The sequence below is a fragment of the Geotrypetes seraphini genome, chromosome 11 (genome assembly GCF_902459505.1).
Source record: "Geotrypetes seraphini chromosome 11, aGeoSer1.1, whole genome shotgun sequence".
Taxonomy (NCBI): domain Eukaryota; kingdom Metazoa; phylum Chordata; class Amphibia; order Gymnophiona; family Dermophiidae; genus Geotrypetes; species Geotrypetes seraphini.
This window is the reverse complement of record NC_047094.1, coordinates 108,725,834-108,745,658: the sequence shown is the minus strand read 5'-3', so window position 1 is coordinate 108,745,658 and position 19,825 is coordinate 108,725,834. Positions and strand designations below refer to the sequence as shown.

General features: G+C 35.2%; 1 protein-coding gene across 5 annotated transcripts in view; it reads right to left on the bottom strand.

The window, feature by feature from the left end:
• The window catches only part of RIPOR3 (RIPOR family member 3), a 229,110-nt gene that overhangs the window by 102,385 nt on the left and 106,900 nt on the right, over window positions 1-19,825 (bottom strand). For all 5 annotated transcript variants that reach the window (XM_033915149.1, XM_033915148.1, XM_033915152.1 and 2 more), the window contains one exon: window positions 3,078-3,227. In XM_033915149.1, coding sequence (XP_033771040.1) covers window positions 3,078-3,227 — 150 coding nt within the window. The remainder of the gene's footprint in view (window positions 1-3,077; window positions 3,228-19,825) is intronic.

Here is a 19,825-nt window from a genome sequence, read left to right as displayed (position 1 = left end):
GAAGAGGGGCGATCTCCAACGAAAGCATTTTATAAAATTCAGCTCGAAATCCATCAGGTCCCGGAGCTTTCCATAACTGACTAGACTGGATTGCCAGAGCCACTTCCTCAGTCGAAATAGGCGCATTCAGACGTTGGAGTTGAAGAGCAGTCACGCGTGGCACAGGAACATTGTCTAAGTAAAGAGCACTCGGCAGAGACAGCTCTGCAGAGCGCAAGTATAACCGCCGATAAAATGTACGAAAAACTCAACTATCTCAGCATCCGAGTGAACCAACCCGCCCCCTTCCCCCACCACCCGCAACACCCGACAAGGGCTGTCCGCAGTACGCACCAAATTAGCCAAAAGCCGTCCTCCCTTATTCCCGTGTAAATAAAATTTATGGTGAAAATATTGTAAAGAACGAGAGGCTCGAGCCTGCAGCAACTCATTCAAGGAGGCCTGGGAAGCCAACAAATTGCTACGGCGCCGAGGGGTCAGATTACACGCATACCACATCCGATCAGCCCTCACCTGTTTTTCCAGGCATAATATCTCCCTGTCCCGAGCCTTCTTCTGAAAACTGGCATACGCAATGATTTCCCCACGTGACACAGCCTTAGCCACATCCCAGAACAAAACAGGGTTATCCAGATGACTCGCATTGTGTAATTTATAGTCCGCCATTTCTGAAGCAGATGATCAGAGAACCCTGGATCCTTATATAGCGCTGGCGGAAACCGCCACCGCCTGGATCCTACAGTGTCCAATCCGAGATCCAAAACACACCAAACAAAAGCGTGATCAGAAACGCAATACGGACCAATCCCCGCAGCTCTCGTGGAAGAAAAAAGGACAGAAGACAAAAGCCAGTAATCTATCCGAGATTGAGATCCGTGAGCCCGGGACAAGTGAGTATAGTCGCGTTCCCCAGGGTGCAACGTGCGTCAAACGTCCACCAGATCTAAAGAAGAACAAAGATAAGGAATACCCTTAGAAGAATCCAAACGGTCCTGGGGACGGGGGTCCGACTTATCCAAACAGGGTTCATGAACAAGATTAAAATCGCCCCCCATCAACAAAGGTAATCCAGAATACGCGCTCAGCGCCTTAAACAAACGAATGTAAAATACTTTGTCATAAACATTCGGCGCATAAATATTACAAAGGAGAAGAGATGTTCTTGCCAAGGTAATGTGAGCTAATACAAATCGGCCAGACGGGTCCACGTATACCCCTTGTACAGCAGCCTCCAAGGTCTTACGAAGAAGAATAAGCACACCAGCCTTACGGCGCACTGCAGCAGCACCCACCACCTTCCCCACCCACCAGCGAGCGAATTTCTCATGTTCCTGAGAGGTCAGGTGCGTCTCCTATAAAAAGGCAATATCCGCCTTATGGTGATTCAGGGTTTGCAATATTTTTTGGCGCTTAACGGGGGAGGTAACCCCGCAAACATTCCAAGAAACAAATTTAACCATCAGAATTCAAAAGGACCCAAAAAAAAATAAAGTCCTGAGTTTGAGTAAAGGGATGGTGAGGCTGTCCCAGCCTACAGACCCACCAAAACCCCAACTCTATCCAAGCGGTGAGCAGCACCCCTGAAATTCCACCGGAGCAGCAAGCCCCGGAGAGCCCCCCCCCCCCCGGCCAGTCCTCCAATCCATGGCAAAAAGAGAAAAACAAAAACAAACAAGCAAAAAAAACACCGCACCAAACCAAAAAAAAAAAAAAAATACAAAAGAAGAAAACAATCCCCCCCTACCACCCACCCTACTCCCCCCAACCCCCTATCCCCCATAGGGATAGCCCCCATACCACCCCCAAAACACCTGTGTCCCTGAGGACCACCTAGGGCTGCCCCAAGCCCCCCAGAACCCCTCTCAACATGCCCAAAACCATAAGCTAGAACACGGAGAGCAACCTCCCCGCTCACCCCACCAAAATACCTCCCTCCAACGGGACTCCCCCCAAAAGCCAATCAGCTATCAGGCAGAAAAGGAACACCTCCCCCCCCAACATGCAACCACACACCAAGAAGCCCCAAGGAACAACAGCCGAGGGCAGGCCAGGGGTGTCCACTGACCCAACCTGTGCCCTAACGGAACCCCTCCATCCAGACCCCAAATCCACCCCCCCCAAAAGTACAAAAAGAAACAAAACAGGAAATCGGGATCACCCGCTCCCACCTGCACAGCTGCACAGAAACACTGCCATTCATCCTCAACACAGACATACCGAGTCCCAACAAACGAAACACTCCCGAAGCACTCTGTCAGGCAACCCAAGTCCCAAAAGGAATTAAGCTCAGGAGAGGCAGTGGAGACCCAATCCAAAGTCCAAAGATTCGGGCAATGTGCAGGTCGTAGTTCTCTCGAACCAAAAAGAGTAGCCCCTTGCCTTCCGAAACTCCGGGGCCATCATCAACTCAGAGAAGAGGGAACAACGTAGAACCAGGAAGGGCAAGAGCAGGCACGCCGGCCCTGCAAGAAGAAAAACTCAGCAGGTCGCGGCAGTTTGGGTGGAAGAGTGATGGCATCGCGGTAGGGGAGATGAGGCATCTCTCCTGCCACGATGGTTAGGTTGCCGGGCCACTGAACTGATGGCGCCAGAGGCCATCAGCTCAGCGGCCCCTTTTTCGGCACTTAGACCTGGTTTTATTTCGTCTAAGTGAAAAAGGTCTAAGTGCCAACTAAACTGTATTGGTTATACCTGTTGTACGGCTAGGTGTAGGTCGGCCCACCTCCCGCCCACTGCCCGCCCTTTCCCCTCCTCTAAACACACCTCTTTTCTCTCTGTGCGTTTAAAGGCAGGGGAAAGGCCTAAGTTGGTTTTAGATACGTCTAAAAACCAGCTTTGGTTATGGGTACTTGGACGATCAGGCTTTTTGATCATCCAAGTAGCCATTTAGGACACTTTTTAGACTTTTTTTTTTTTAATTATTACCCCCTTAGTATTTATGACAACACTGAGTAAATATTTCAGAACAGGAAATAAAATTAGTTTAAGACATCATTTTAATTTGGGTCCAGAAGCTAGACATTGTTAAAATAACTGCCCATAACAATGATTAAGATTTTATAAGAACCTTTTCATACCTCCGTACATTCTTGGAAATTCCTATAGAGCTCAATTAGACTCTCCCGTGATGCTTTTGTAGTGGGGTGCAAAGAAAAAGCATGTTTCATGTTGCAGGCTCCATCTCGCAGCCTCCACTGGATGCAGTAAGTTTCATATAATTCTTCTATCTAGAAGACATTTACATAGAAAGTATATCTCTCTAGTCTTATTTATTTATTTGTACTGTTAAAGCAGAGACTTATCACGATTACACAGTTTCCACAATGTCTTCATGCTCTATAGTTCATCCCTACAGACATCCATTCATCAATTTCCACATTCTTATGTCTAATTTCAAAAATATAAACAACTTTCCAAAAATTCCAGCAAAATGCTTATCCTGGGAACTTATGCACTCAAATCCCTAATATCATCAGACATGTATAGATTGAATTTCTCACAAACAGCCTCCATACTTCTTTTTTTTTTTTAATTTCTTTATTCAGTTTTGCATATTACAACAAGTGTATCAGAAAAATTCATATAATCTTATAAATATACACTTGGTTTTCTTCATGAACACTTTAAGTACAATATATCATAGTTATATTCTAATTTTATAATGATTTAAATATTATGTAATACATTTAATAAATATGACAAATGTAAATAAAATAGAAAAACCCCCAATCCCTCCCTACCTATTTCAGAAAATCTAACCTAATACATCAAAATGTATTAATTAATTCATACATATTTTGAGATAAATAAAATAATACCCACCCCCATCCCCACTTAACAAATATCTTATTATGGGAAAATGTTATTAATCATTACAAAATTCTGCTAATGGTCTCCAAATCTTCTGAAATTTACCAAAGTAACCTTTGTGTGTTGCTATTGTGCGCTCCATTTTATATGTATGGCATACCGAATTCCACCAAAAGTTATAACTTAATCTATCATAATTTTTCCAATTGTATGTTATTTGTTGAATTGCTACACCAGTCAATATGAATAAAAGTTTGTTATTATGTGACGAAATTTGACTCTTTGCTCTCATTGTTGTACCAAATAAAATAGTATCATAAGTCAAGGCTTCTGGATTGTCCATCATCCTATTTATTTGAGGCCAAATTGATTTCCAAAATAATAATATAAATGGATAATAGAATAAAAGATGATCTAATGTCCCAGCCTCAAGATGACAGCCTCCATACTTCTATCATAGGCAAAACAACCCCATTACGTGACTTAACGGGTAATTCAAATAAAAAAATAATCAAAAGCAAGCAGTACTTATCTTTTCTTTAACAGAACAAAACTTTTCAGTGCAGTGCTAGCTAGTCACATTCACTAGCCCACCCATCTGGCTACTTAAGACACTACTCTACTAGGCTCTACTAGGATCTCCATACCAGATGCTGCTGTTCCAGAGACAAGTATGTACTGTTTTATTCAGAGTTTTGGGGGGATGGGAGGGTGTCAGTGACCACTGGGAGAGTGTGGGGGTCATTACTTAATCCTTCCAGTAATCATCTGGTCAGTTTGGGTACCTTTTTGCCACTTAGACGATTCCAAAAGAGGTCTAGCCCAAAACATATAAGTTCTGTCCAGGACATCTTGAGAAAGGTTTGAGTTTCCCCGCAAGAAGTCCAAGTCGAGGATGCCCACATGCCACCCAAAGCACGCCCGTAACATGCCTTTTAATGTGCCCCCTTGAACTCTGGATGTACAGTGGAGGAAACATCTTGCTAGACATCCAGGAAAATGGTTTTGGTTATCGGCACTTGGATGTCCCGGCAATTAAGATATCCAAGTGCCAACTTAGCTGGTTGTTTTAGTTTTTTGATTATGCCCCTATTAGCCAAGTTGTGTATTTATCTTGATTATTTGCATTCATTCTTTCCAACTCGGTGTAATGTTGAAAAGAAATTATACACGAGTCAAAAATGTTTGTCCATTTGTGAAGGAGCACAAAAGGCACCAAAAAGAATGTCACCGAGTGGTTAGGAAAGCAAAAAGAGAGTATGAGGAGAGACTGGCGGGGGAAGCAAGAAACTTCAAACCATTCTTCAGGTATGTGAAGGGGAAGCAACCAGCCAGGGAGGAAGTGGGACCATTGGACGACGGAGACAGGAAAGGAGTGGTAAAGGAGGAAAAAGAGATAGCTGACAAGTTAAACAAGTTATTCTCGTCAGTCTTCACGAGAGAGGACACATCCAATATCCCAGAACCCGAGAAGATCATAAATGGAGACCACGATGAAAAACTGATCCAACTAGAGGTGAGCCGAGAGGATGTCCTCCGACAGATAGACAGACTGAAGTGCGACAAATCACCAGGTCCAGACGGCATCCACCCAAGGGTACTAAAAGAACTGAGAAACGAAATAGCGGAAACACTTCGCCAGATATGTAATCTATCCTTGAAAACTGGGGAGATCCCAGAGGACTGGAAAATAGCAAATGTCACGCCCATCTTTAAGAAGGGATCAAGGGGGGTCCCAGGAAACTACAGGCCAGTGAGCTTGACCTCGGTCCCGGGAAAGATTATGGAAGCACTGGTTAAGGACACAATCTGCGAACACATAGAAAAAACTGGACAACTGAAGGCGAGCCAGCATGGCTTCTGCAAGGGTAGGTCGTGCCTCACGAACTTTGAGGGAATAAACAACCAGATGGATAAAGGGGAAGCCGTAGACATCATTTACCTTGACTTCCAAACAAGGTACCCCATGAAAGGCTGCTTAAGAAGCTGTGGAATCATGGGGTGCAAGGGGATATCCACCGATGGATAAGACACTGGCTAGCAGGCAGGAAACAGAGGGTTGGAGTAAAAGGCTATTACTCAGACTGTGGAACTCAGACTCAGACGAGCGGAGTTCCACAGAGATCAGTGTTGGGGCCGCTCCTGTTCAATATATTTATCAACGACCTGGAGACGAGGACGAAATGTGAGGTCATTAAATTTGCTGATGACACCAAACTCTGTAGCAGTGTCAAAACCACAGAAGATTGTGAAGACCTGCAAAGGGACCTGACGAGACTGGAGGAGTGGGCAAAAAAGTGGCAAATGAGTTTTAACATAGAGAAATGCAAGGTCATGCATGTAGGGAAAAAGAACCCGATGTTCAGCTTCAAAATGGGGGGAATATTGCTAGGGGTGAGCAACCTTGTAAGAGACCTGGGGGTGATGGTGAACACAACATTGCATTCTGAGTTCTATAAGCAAGACAAATGCATGATGTAATATATTGTACTGAACATTCCTCTCTGGAAGATCTACAGCATGAGGAATATTGTTATCTGCCTTTTCTTATTGCAGTAAGAGTATAACAAAGAAGATGAAGGAAATTTCTAAATATGAGTACGTAACTGTGAATAATTCTACAGGAGGATATAACAGGAATATGGTGGAACATTATGCACAATACATTGCCAAGTTCTATGGTCGCTTATATATCGAGGTGCATAGGGAATATGCCAGTCATACTAAACTTTTGAATTGTGGAGTTCACCTTTCTGTTCAATTTGAGAAGAGATTTTTGATAATTATTAAGTATAATGGAGACTAAAATTTTTTCCCTCAACGTTAATGGTCTCAATCATCCAGTAAAAAGAAAAAAAATGCTTACTTTCTTGAAAAAACAGAAAGCTGATATATAATTTGCAAAAAAGAAGGAGACTGCTTTCCAGATGTGATTGGCAAGGTGAGCTGAAAATGTTTGTTCAGAAAAGCAGCAGCATCGAAATTGGAATTCTTGGAACTATTTGTTTACTGATTTGACTCTTCAGCACTGATATCATCTTCGGACTGAACAGTGGTTCTTGTGCAAGGGAAAGACATATATAATTGAGTGGCATATGAAGTGATTATTGCATATTAGGAGATGGATTGCATTCCTTGTGTCTCATTGCTCATTCCTTATGGCTCCGAATTTTCTAATTCTAATATATTATTGAAATATGACTAAGAAGATAGAAGAAAAGAGGAGAAAGAAGAAGTGGAATATTGAATTTTATGACTCCTTTGCTGTTTATAACTATGAATTCATGATAAATTGGATGAGTAAACTTGTGCGCAGGGAATATGACTCGCTAGAATCTTTCACTGAGGAATTTTCTTTCAAAAATGATCTTATCTTTCATCTAGTGCTGAACTCATTTTGCATAAGAATTAATCTTTCAATATATTTACTTTAAAAATTTAATTGCTTTTCATGGAATTTCATTGATAGGTATAAATTATATTTTCATTAGGGAATATCTAGTTCTAATTCTAATATGAATCAAATTCATATGACTTTAGTGATGGAAAATTTATTTATATGTTAAAGGATATTCAGAATAATTAATTATTGATTATCCAAGAAAGATAATTTAAGATTAGCTTCAATTTAGATCAACTAGATTTATACAGATTGGGAATTTGGTCGTTGAAGTTATTGATGGGAATTTATGAAATGATTATAATAATAAGAGAATTATATAAAAAGATGAATATATTATAATATTGTCTTAATATTGTGGTCTGTTTGGGAATTTTCTGGACTCATCTGTATTTATATGTGTGGTTCCAAGTTATCTATGTCATTATTTAGGGGGGGAAGGGTTGGATTGGGATTAACAAGGGGAATGATAATAATTGGGGGATATGTTTTATTCTACTGAAGAGGGTTTTGAAAATGGCATCTAATCTTGACTTATTTTATTATTTATTCTTTACATTTGAGAAGAGATTTTTGATAATTATTAAGTATAATGGAGACTAAAATTTTTTCCCTCAACGTTAATGGTCTCAATCATCCAGTAAAAAGAAAAAAAATGCTTACTTTCTTGAAAAAACAGAAAGCTGATATATACTTTATCCAAGAGACGCATCTTTCAGATGTTGAATCAAAAAGACTCGAAGGTGAATGGGTAAAGCACTGTTTTTTTGCCCCTGCAGTTAGAAAAAAAGCAGGGGTTGCTATTTTGATTAGTAATAAATGTTCAGCTTCATTTAAATTGTTGGAGTTTGATCCCTTAGGAAGATGGATTAAGGTGGAAATGAGAATGGGAAATAATACCTTGACTTTGATTAATGTCTACGCCCCTAATTCAAATCAAAATGATTATTTTAAATCTTTACAACAATTAATACTCCCACTGGCTGCTTCTAATTTAGTTGTAGCTGGAGATTTCAATGCTGTAATGGATCCTTTTATGGATAAAAAATCAAGTAAAAATATAAAATCTTTAGGGTTAGAAAATTTGGTAAATTCTTGTGATTTAAAAGATATATGGAGAATTCTTCATTTTAATGATCAGGAATTTTCTTTTTTTTCACAAGTTCATAAATCTTTTTCAAGAATTGATTATGTTTTGGTTTCAAATTCAATGGTAAAACAGGTGTTACAAGCTTCCATTGATCCAATTATTTTGTCAGATCATGGAGGGGTATGGATTAAATGTAGTTTAGATAAACAAGAAATAAATAGATCAGTTTGGAGATTTGATAATACACTGATTGCAGATTCAGTTTTTCTTGAAGAATTTAAGGAGAAGATATCTGAATTTTTCCAAATTAATAATACAGCGGATATTAACACTGAAATATTGTGGGATGCTTTTAAAGCTACTATGAGAGGTCATATTATTTCTTATTCGGCACATACTAGGAAACTATTGGTTAAACAATTCACTGATCTGGAAAATGAAATTAAACTTCTAGAATCTAAATTAATTAATTAATTAATTAATAATTGGCAGAATGATACTTTACAAGAATTATTAAAAGTAAAAGGGAAATATAATGAGATATCTTCAAGACTGGCGAGGAAAGATTTGTTTTCCCAGCAAACTTTGTATTATGGAAGTTCCAATAAGGCGGGAAGATTACTTGCAAATTATCTTAAAGCAAAAAAAAGAAGAGTAAAAATAGTAGCAATTAAAGATAGTAGTGGAAATTTGCATACTAAGATTAATGATATTTTAAATCAATTTCTTAATTTTTATAAAGATTTGTATTCTTCCGAGTCTTATGCTGATAAACTTCAAAATGGTGTGGAATTTTTTAATTTATTAGTGGGTCCAAAACTTCCTGATCATATAAAAAGATTAGATGAGCCTATATCGTTAAAAGAAGTAGAAACTGCATTGAAGTCTCTTAGAGTTGGATCCGCTCCAGGTGGGGATGGTTTTACAGTAGAATTCTATAAAACATTTCAAAATTCATTACTCCCTCATTTATTAAATTTATATCAATTTCAACTAAATAAAGGTTGTATTACAGGTACTATGGCAGAATCTTTAACTATTGTGTTACCTAAGCCAAATAGAGATCCTACTTCGGTATCAAACTATAGGCCGATATCTTTAATTAATGTGGATGGAAAATTACTGGCTAAAACTTTGGCTATGAGATTGGCTAAGGCTCTCCCTTATATAATTGATGTACACCAAACTGGATTCATTGCGAATAGACATTCTTCTAGTAACACAAGATTGACATTCCACATTTTAAATTTAACTAAAAATATGAATGAACCGGCTTTTGCCATATCTTTAGATGCAGAAAAAGCATTTGATAGAGTGGAATGGGATTTCATGTATCAAGCTTTGGAATGGTTTGGTATAGGTTCAGGATTTATTCAAATGGTTCAGACTTTGTATAGCTCCCCTATGGCAAGATTATATATCAATAATAAAATGTCAGATCGTTTTCATTTACATAGGGGAGTTAGACAAGATTGTCCACTATCTCCTTTGCTTTTTGATATAGTATTAGAACCCTTATTGTTAGCTATTAATCAAGCAAAAAAAATACAAGGTATTCCTCTTAATAATTGGGAATTTAAATTTTCTGCTTATGCAGATGATATTTTATTATATTTGAGAAATCCTGTTTCCTCCATTCCTTGTTTGTTAGATTTGATAGACAAATTTGGTAAATTTTCAGGTTATAAAATTAATTGGAATAAGTCTGAACTTCTTCCACTCAATGTGCATTGTTTAAAAAGTATGTTTGAGTCTTTTTCTTTCGTTTGGAAGGAAGATAGTTTAAAATATTTGGGAATATGGATTAAAAATACAGTAGATGGGGGGCGTGGCTTAACGCGAACACAGGATGGAGGTGTGATCACGACGCTCCTCTATATCTGGGCAAAATTTTAAAATTATAATTCTCTTATTGCTGATTTTGAGATAAAAAACAAGTTTAAATTAAACTTAAAACTATTGCAGACTAATATTGAGTTCCTCCGATAAAATCGAGATAGATCCTGAGAGAGGAAAACTGAAAGAAAGATTGCCGGTTTTTCTCTCAGCGCTGGATTGACGCGGCAGATAACTGACAGAAAAGAAATCTATCAAATAGAAACAATCGGATAACAACGCTGTTATTAAAGTAAGATTTGAAAAGAAAGGAGACGGATTATCTCTGTATTAAGGCAGCACGGAGGTAAGAAATAGCTGTTAAAAACTTGAACTGACTAACAGCTAAAGAGAAACGGATCTTGAAGTGAAATCGCTGTCAGATGAGATGATTTAATACAGCCCTCTCCTGCCGAAGATAAATTAAAACCTTAAAGGCATTGAATATTACTAGCTTTTAGAGGTATAGATACGGCACGGTAGAGAAGAGAACTGTTTCAAGAAATAAAACTGATTAACGTTTTAAAAAAAAAGAACGATCCCAATGTGAGACAGTTGACAGTTGATTATCTAAACTATGACAGTTTAAGGCAGCCCTTTCTAGTCAGCGCTGAGTTGGAGCCCTGAGATAAAACTGGTCTTTTACCTGAAGCCAGTTTTCTTGTTCGTTTTTCCTCAGCGATGGTTCAACATTGGGACAGATAACAGATAAAAAAATTCTATAAACGCAAATAATACATATTGCTGCTGATATTAAGGGAAGATTTGGAAAAAGTTAAAAGAAATACGTGATTATATTAATGCTGATTTGAATGCTGAGAGAGTGAAAGAAGGCTTATGAAGATTTAATTTGAAAAAGACATACAGCATTCTCAGGGGATTGAAAAAAGAAAACTGATAGAGAGAGGAATACTGGCATTTTCTCTCAATAATTAAGTGCCAAAGCACTGAAAACAAATAAATATCAGCTTATTAAAATAAAAGAAATTCTGAATTGAATATTGCTTTCCTCTGACAAAGCTGCGATTGGGCTTGTGAGAGAGGAGACAGAGAAAAGGATTAACGGAACTTTAAACTTTAAAAAAAACCGAAGCAACAGGACATCGAGGCAATTGAGAGACGCTGAGAAAAAACAGAAGACAGTTACTTCAAGTTGGTCAAAATAAGGGAAAATAACTCTATAAAGTGTTGCTCTCCTCAATCGGGGCTGCGATTGGGCTTGTGAGAGGAGAGGAAAAACTACTAAGAAATTTTTTTTTTTTGTCAGCGCTGAAAAATTAAAACTTGTGAAAGAAATTGACTAATCTGAGAGAGATCTAAGGGAAGGAAATGTTGTTGGACTGAATGTTTCCCTCCTTCATTGAGACAGTGAAAGTGAGAAAAGTAAAAGAAAAAAGGAAAGAATTTTCAAACTGACATAGGTAAAAGATAAAAGAAGGAGAAAAAAATTAAAAATAACCATCTAGCCAATATTAAAGAGATAAATAAACTAAAAAAGGAATATTCAAGATTGTGACAGATAACTGAGGAAAAGAAAAGGGCTTAAAAAGAAAATTTCTACTAAATCTTGGAAGAAAAGAGATTAAAAACCTAAGAATATTAAATCTAAACCTAAGAGACTAAATATAAGAAATAAGAATAACCAAGAAAAAGAAAACAACAACATGGCAAGCACCAGACAAAACAAAAATGAGGCTGGTACATCTGCAAAAAGACAGAAACAAGACCAAATAACACCAAGCAAAATACCACTTCCTATCGAAGAATCAGACATATTAAGCAAAACAGAAGTTATGGAAGAACTAAGACAAATCAAACAAATGCTTAAGGAAACTATAACTAATATGTCGGAAATGAAAGAAGAAATTTTAAATATTCATAGACAAATGGAAGTTAACAACAAAAGAACAACTGAACTAGAATCAAAAATGGAAGCTATAGAATGTGAATCAAAAAGATGTAAAAACGACAGCCTGGAATTAAATAAATTAAAAGATCAACTGGAGGACTACGAGAATAGAGGAAGAAGGAAAAACATCAAACTTTTTGGAATACAAGAAAATTTAGAGGGAAAAAATACTATCCTTTTCCTTGAAAATTTAATTCCAAAAATACTACAGTTAGACTTGAAACAACCAATTGAAATAGAAAGGGCGCATAGAATCCCAATTAAAAATTTAGAAAACAAAGACAGACCAAGACCAATAATTTTCAAAATGCTGAGATACCAACAAGCACTAGAAATACTAAATGCTGCAAAAAAAGATAAAAACCTAAATTATAAAGGATCAAGATTATGGTTTTTACCAGACTTTGCCAAAAACACAGCAAATAAAAGAAAGAGACTACTAGACATGAGACCTCTACTAAAAGAAAAAGGATTTAAATATGGTCTATACTACCCGGCGAAAATGAGAGTATCATCTGGAGACAAATCCTTATATTTTGAGGATCCCGAAAAACTAAAAGATTTTCTCTCTAAACCAGAACCTATGATATTTTAACATAGAACATTAAGATGGTTTTGAAGACTCTATGAAAAATTAGAAAAATATGACATATCGAAATATCTGAAGAAAAGGAGGAAAACAATATAAGGAAAATTATTAAATAATACACTACATATATGTTTAAAATAATTATATGTTGAAATCATAATACTAAGGAAATACAAATTAACATAATGTTAAATGGATAATGATACATTAATGAAATGTTATGGAAAATGATTAAAGATATAAAAGATCAATATAGATAGATAGAAGGGAAATTTGTTTAAATATTGAATATTGATTGCCTGGAATGGGGAGAATGTTTGGATTACAGTTCCAATGTGTATCCTTAAGCAGCCAATGTACTGGGTGGGAAAGGGAGGGACAAGGAGAATATTTACTAGAATAATTAAGGGAGATACATTAGGGTTAAATATGTGTGTCATGAAGAAAATTTTTTGGATATTAAATATGAAAGAGGAGAGGAAGAATAAGATAATGAAAAGTATTAAAATGTATAATGTCTTTTAAAATATATTCTATTAATGTCAATGGCCTGAATCATGTAATTAAAAGGAAAAAAGTATTAACATTTTTAAAAAAGCAAAATGCGGATATTTACTGTCTGCAAGAGACCCATCTTAATATGAAGGAATCACAGAAATTATCAGGTGGATGGATAAAGGAATGTTTTTTTGCTCCAGCAGTGGGTAAAAAAGCAGGGGTTGCAATTCTTATAAATAAAAAATGTATGGCCAATATAAAGGTAAAAAGTTCAGATCCACATGGAAGATGGATACATATCGATATAGGTATGGGAAATGATACCCTGACGTTATTTAATATATATGCCCCTAATTCGAATCAATCAGAATTTTTCAAAAAGCTACAAAATATGTTATTACCACTGGCTGCCTCTAATTTAGTGGTGGCTGGAGATTTTAATGCTGTAATGGATCCATTATTGGATAAAAAACCAGGTAAAAATATTAAATCTTTAGGTCTAGATAATTTAGTTCGATCATGTGATTTGAAGGATATATGGCGTATTCTTCATTTTAATGATCAGGAATATTCATTTTGTTCACAGGTTCATAAATCATTTTCAAGAATAGATTATATTTTTGTTTCAACAAATAAAGTGCAACAGGTGATTAAAGCCTCCATTGATCCTATTATCATTTCGGATCATGCGGGAATATGGATAGAATTACAATTAGATCAATTAGAAAATAATAGACCTCTTTGGAGATTTGATAATGCATTGCTTGTGGATGACAAATTTTTGGAAAATTTTAAAACACAAATTAATGAATTTTTTCAAACAAATTTAGTGGAAGATACATCTATAGAGAATGTATGGGATGCATTTAAAGCAACTATGAGGGGTAATATTATATCATATTCAGCTTTTATTAGGAAACAGATCAAAAAACAATATATAGAATTAGAAAAAGAAATAAAAATATTAGAAGCTAAATTGATAAGTAAATGGGAATATGAAGTTTTACAAGCTCTTTTGAAAACAAAAGGTAAATATAATGAATTAACTTCAAAAATGATAAGAAAAGATTTGTTTTCCAAGCAAACAGTGTATTATGGAAATTCTAATAAGGCGGGAAAATTATTGGCAAATTATCTTAAGGCAAAAAAAAGGAGAACTAATATTAATGGAATAAAAGATGATAATGGTATAATAACAAATCAAACAAATATAATATTAAAACAATTTTTAAATTTTTATAAGGATCTGTATTCTTCCGAACCTTATTTGGAGAAACAAAAAGATGGAAAAAAATTTTTAGATTTAATTAATGGACCTAAAATTCCTGATCATATGAAACGAAGTTTAGAAGAACCTATATCATTAAAAGAATTAGAAACAGCATTGAGATCTCTTAGAGTTGGATCCGCTCCAGGTGGTGATGGTTACACAGTAGAATTTTATAAAACATTTCAAAATATCCTTTCCCCACATTTATTAAAATTATATCAGACACAACTTATAAAAGGTAATATAAAAGGTACTATGGCTGAATCAATAATAATTGTTTTGCCTAAGCCAAATAAAGATCCTACTTTGGTTTCAAACTACAGGCCTATATCTTTGATAAATGTTGATAATAAACTTTTGGCGAAAATTTTGGCTTTGAGATTAGCCAAAGCTCTCCCACATATTATAGATATGCATCAAACGGGTTTCGTTGCTAAAAGACATTCCTCCAATAACTCTAGACTATTATTTCACATGCTAAACTTATCAAAAAAAATGGATGAACCGGCTTTTACAGTTTCATTAGATGCTGAAAAAGCATTTGATAGGGTAGAATGGAATTTTATGTATCAGGCTTTAGAATGGTTTGGTATAGGTTCTGGATTTATACAAATGGTAAAAACATTGTATAGCTTCCCGATTGCAAGATTAAATATTAATAATAAGATATCTGATGGCTTTCAATTACAGAGGGGAGTTAGACAAGGCTGTCCTTTATCTCCTTTGTTATTTGATGTTGTATTAGAACCCTTATTGTTAGCAATACAGCAAACGAGGGAGATAAAAGGTATTCCATATTCAGATATGGAATATAAAATTTCGGCTTATGCGGATGATATTTTGCTTTATTTGAGAAATCCAGAGTCTACCTTATCTTCTTTATTGGAATTAATTGATAAGTTTGGCAAATTTTCAGGTTATAAAATTAATTGGAATAAATCTGAAATTATACCCTTGAATGTTCACTGTGTAAAAGGATTATTTGATACTTTTCCATTCATATGGAAAGAAGAAGGATTTAAATATCTAGGCATTCAAGTTAAAAAAACAATTGAAGATACTGTAAAAGAAAATGAAAAATATGTATTAAAAAAAGTTACGGAGTTATGTGAGCAATGGAACCCATTACATATTTCTTGGTGGGGAAGAGTTCAAACTATTAAAATGATGATGTTGCCTGTAGTTTGCTACCAAATGAGTATGATACCTATTTATTTTCAGGGGTCCTTTTATAAAAAGCTTAATAGAATTTTAACAAAATTTCTTTGGCTTGGTAAGACACCTAGAATAGCTTTAGTAACCTTACAAAAATCAATTAAGGAGGGAGGGGTAAATTTTCCAAATTTCTATAGGTACCATCAAGCCTATATTCTACGTCAGGGTATGTATTGGATCCTCCCAGAACTTATAGATAATGCACCAGATTGGTTATATTTGGAATGGCGCCTTATGTTTCCCCTAAATTTAGTTCATTTACCAAGTATTAATATACCTAAAAGATACAAAGAAAATAAAATAATAATGGATACTTGGAAAACATTGAGATTTATTGATAAATTAACACCCATCCCAATATACAAATCAACTAATCAATCCATATGGATAAACTCCAAGATCAAAATTGGCGGAGCTCAAATCCTTTGGAAGAACTGGATTAATGCAGGCATTAGATCTCTAGATGATATTATTTCAGAAGGTAAACTGCTGGATTTTCCACAATTGCAACATAGATTTGGTCTTAATAAAACACAAAGTTTTAAATGGTTGCAATTGAAGCAGGCCATTCAGGTTGGGTTCCCTGAATGGAAATCATTAAACAATCAATATAGTTTAAAGTTCTTATGCTTTAAAGCAGACTTCCTAGGACATCAAGCCGCATTGTGGTATAAATTAATATCTGGATATTTAAATAAAAAACCAAAAAATGGTCTAAGAGACATTTGGAGCATTGAGATTGGACATCAAATTAATGCATCTCAATGGCCACTAATTTGGTCTTGGAGAATGGGATGTACAGTGTCAGCATCTATGAGACAAACATGGTTCTTTTTATTACATAGAGCTTTTTGGACCCCTACTCGTTTGCAAAAATTAGACAGTTCTAAGTCTAATAGATGCTGGCACTGTAATCTAGAACCAGGGACATTAGATCATTTATTATATCATTGTCCTTATATTAAAATTTTTTGGAATTCAATTTGGCCACAAATTAATAAATTAATGGAAAATCATATTGCAATATCATATGATACAATTTTATTTGGAACAATGATGAGAATAAAAAGTCAAATTTCACCAGAAAATAATAAGCTTTTATTAATTATGACAGGGGTTGCCATTCAACATATAACTAACAATTGGAAAAATTACAACAACCTAAATTACACATTTTGGTGGAATACAATATGTCATATTTTTAAAATGGAAAGAACAATAGCAATACAAAAGGGGACATATACTAAATTTATAAAAATATGGGGGCCATTGACAAAATACTGTAATGAATAAATAATATGATGTTTTCTTCTTCTTTTCTTCTTTTAAGGATCTTTTTTATGACACACATAAAGGGGGGTAAGAAAAATTAATTTATACATAGTATGTTATAATATATTATACAAAATGTAACGTATGAATAAAAGGTAATAAAAGGGTGGGGGGAGGGAAATGGGACAAAATTTGTTTAGATTATATTGTATTAGATATAAAAAAGTTATTGAATATTTATCAATTGTATTCTAATATGTTGTATACTTTTTATAAAAATTTGAAAATTAAAATATTATATTAAAGTAATGAAAGGGAGGGGGAAGGGTGAGGGAGAAAATCAAATTCAGATATATAATGTATTAGATATAAAAGTGATAATATGCATTTATCAATTGTAATTTATTATTATGTACACTTTATGAAAAATTAGAAAATAAAAAATAATGGAAAAAAAATAAAAATAAAAATACAGTAGATGAGACTGTAAAAGAAAATGAAAAAAGGCTCTTAAAAAAGGTTACGGAATTATGTGAGCATTGGAATCCATTACATTTATCTTGGTGGGGGAGAGTCCAAACGGTTAAAATGATGATTTTACCTGTAGTTTGCTATCAAATGGGTATGATACCAGTATTTTTTCATGGATCTTTTTATAAAAAGTTGAACTCGAGTATTATAAAATTTATTTGGCTTGGTAAAACTCCTAGAATTGCTATAGCATCTTTGCAAAGACCAATTAGGGAGGGCGGGGTAAATTTTCCAAACTTTTATAGGTACCATCAAGCCTATATTTTACGTCAAGGTATGTATTGGGTCCTCCCGGATCTCATTGAGTATACTCCTGATTGGTTATATTTGGAATGGCAACTCATGTTTCCTTTACATCTTTCTCATGTGCTCAGTATCAAGATGCCCAGATTATACAAAGAAAATAGAATTCTAATGGATGCTTGGAAAATATTACGATTTGTCAGTAATTTAACAGCAATTACTATTAATAACTCAATGAATCAATCCATATGGCTAAACTCCAAGATTCAAATTGGCGGTTTCAAGATCGTCTGGAAACATTGGATAATTGCAGGCATCAGAACTTTAAATGATGTAATTACTAATGGTAAGCTGCTGGATTTTACACAATTGCAATATAAATTTGGGCTTCACAAATCACAATATTTTCAATTGGTTGCAATTGAAGCAGGCCATTCAGGCAGGGTTCCCTGAATGGAAAAATTTGAATACTCAACCTAGCATAGAATTTTTATGTTTTCAGGCGGACTTTCTGGGACACCAGGCCGCACACTGGTATAAAACTATTAGTGAATTGGTTAAAAAAAGCCTAAAAATACTCTTAGGGATATTTGGAGCATTGAGATTAAGCATGATATTTCAGCATCTCAATGGCCACAAATTTGGTCTTGGAGAATGAGATGTACAATGTCAGCATCTATGAAACAAACTTGGTTTTTCTTGTTACATAGAGCTTTTTGGACCCCAGTTAGATTGCAAAAGTCAAATAGCTCTTTGTCTAATAGATGCTGGCATTGTAATCTGGATATAGGAACTTTAGATCATCTTTTGTTTTATTGTCCCCATATCTTAGCCTTTTGGAATTCAATCTGGGATCAAGTAAATTGTTTATTAGAAAATCACGTAGCATTAACTTATGATACTGTACTTTTTGGTATGTCTATGAGAAAAAAGAGTCAGATATCAATGTGTAATAACAAACTTTTATTGATTTTGACCGGAGTAGCCATTCAACATATTACTAATAATTGGAAAGACCATAGTAGGCTTAATTTTAAATTTTGGTGGAATTCGGTATGTCACATATACAGAATGGAAAGATCAATAGCGGTGCAAAATGGAAATTATAAAAACTTTATTAAAATTTGGGAACCATTAACGTCCTTTTGTCATGATTAATGCCATTTTTCTAATATTTCTATATTTAATATGTAAGATAAGGGTGGGGTGGGGGGAGGATTTCTAATATATGAAAAATAACATTACTAGAGGGATTTCAGGGTGGGAGAGGGAGGGTTATATTTGCAATTATAAGATATAACGTTAAAATGTACAAGTGATTAAATCTATGTTATTGTGTTGCAATTTTCGTACACTTGATGAAAGTTTTAAAATCAATAAAGAATTAAAAAAAAAAAAAATGGCTGCAATTTTCACTTAGAGTTTCCAAAACACCTCTTCAGTTAATACTCTAACATGTTATATATTTATTACACCTCCTTCAATCCTTGTGTATCACAATCAATTATGCTGTCTAGTCAAAGACCTCAGAAACACCACTCCTCTGTCCCATATAGGTGCTATTTTTCGCTAAGGCGAAACATGTCGGGTCCAACCGCTAAATTCACCAAATTGTGAATAAGGGTGACAATTATAAAGATAAGTGAAAATACAAAACCATAAAATATAAAATAGATATAAAATTAAAATGAAGATTTATAGTAATTTATGAAGTTAACGATTGAGTGAGAACTTGTAAAAAACTGAAAGCCGGGAGCCTCGACCAGTGAGGATTTAACACTAGACTCTCCCTAAAAAATAGCACCTATGTGGGACGGAGGAGTGGTGTTTCTGAGGTCTGGCTAGACAGCATAACTGATTGTGATACACAAGGATTGAAGGAGGTGTAATAAATATATAACATCTTAGAGTATCAACTTAAAAGAGTGCCACTGAGTAGTTGAATAGTGAAGAAGAATATGTTTTATGTAGCTATAGCAGACAGAGTTTAAAAATTATGCTGACTGTAGTGGCTGAATATTGACCTGATAGCTGTTAAGAAATTACTCCATCTCACCCCTTTTCTCTCCTATTCTCTCCCAGTCACAGAAACACACAGAGCCAACACAGATGACATATACACC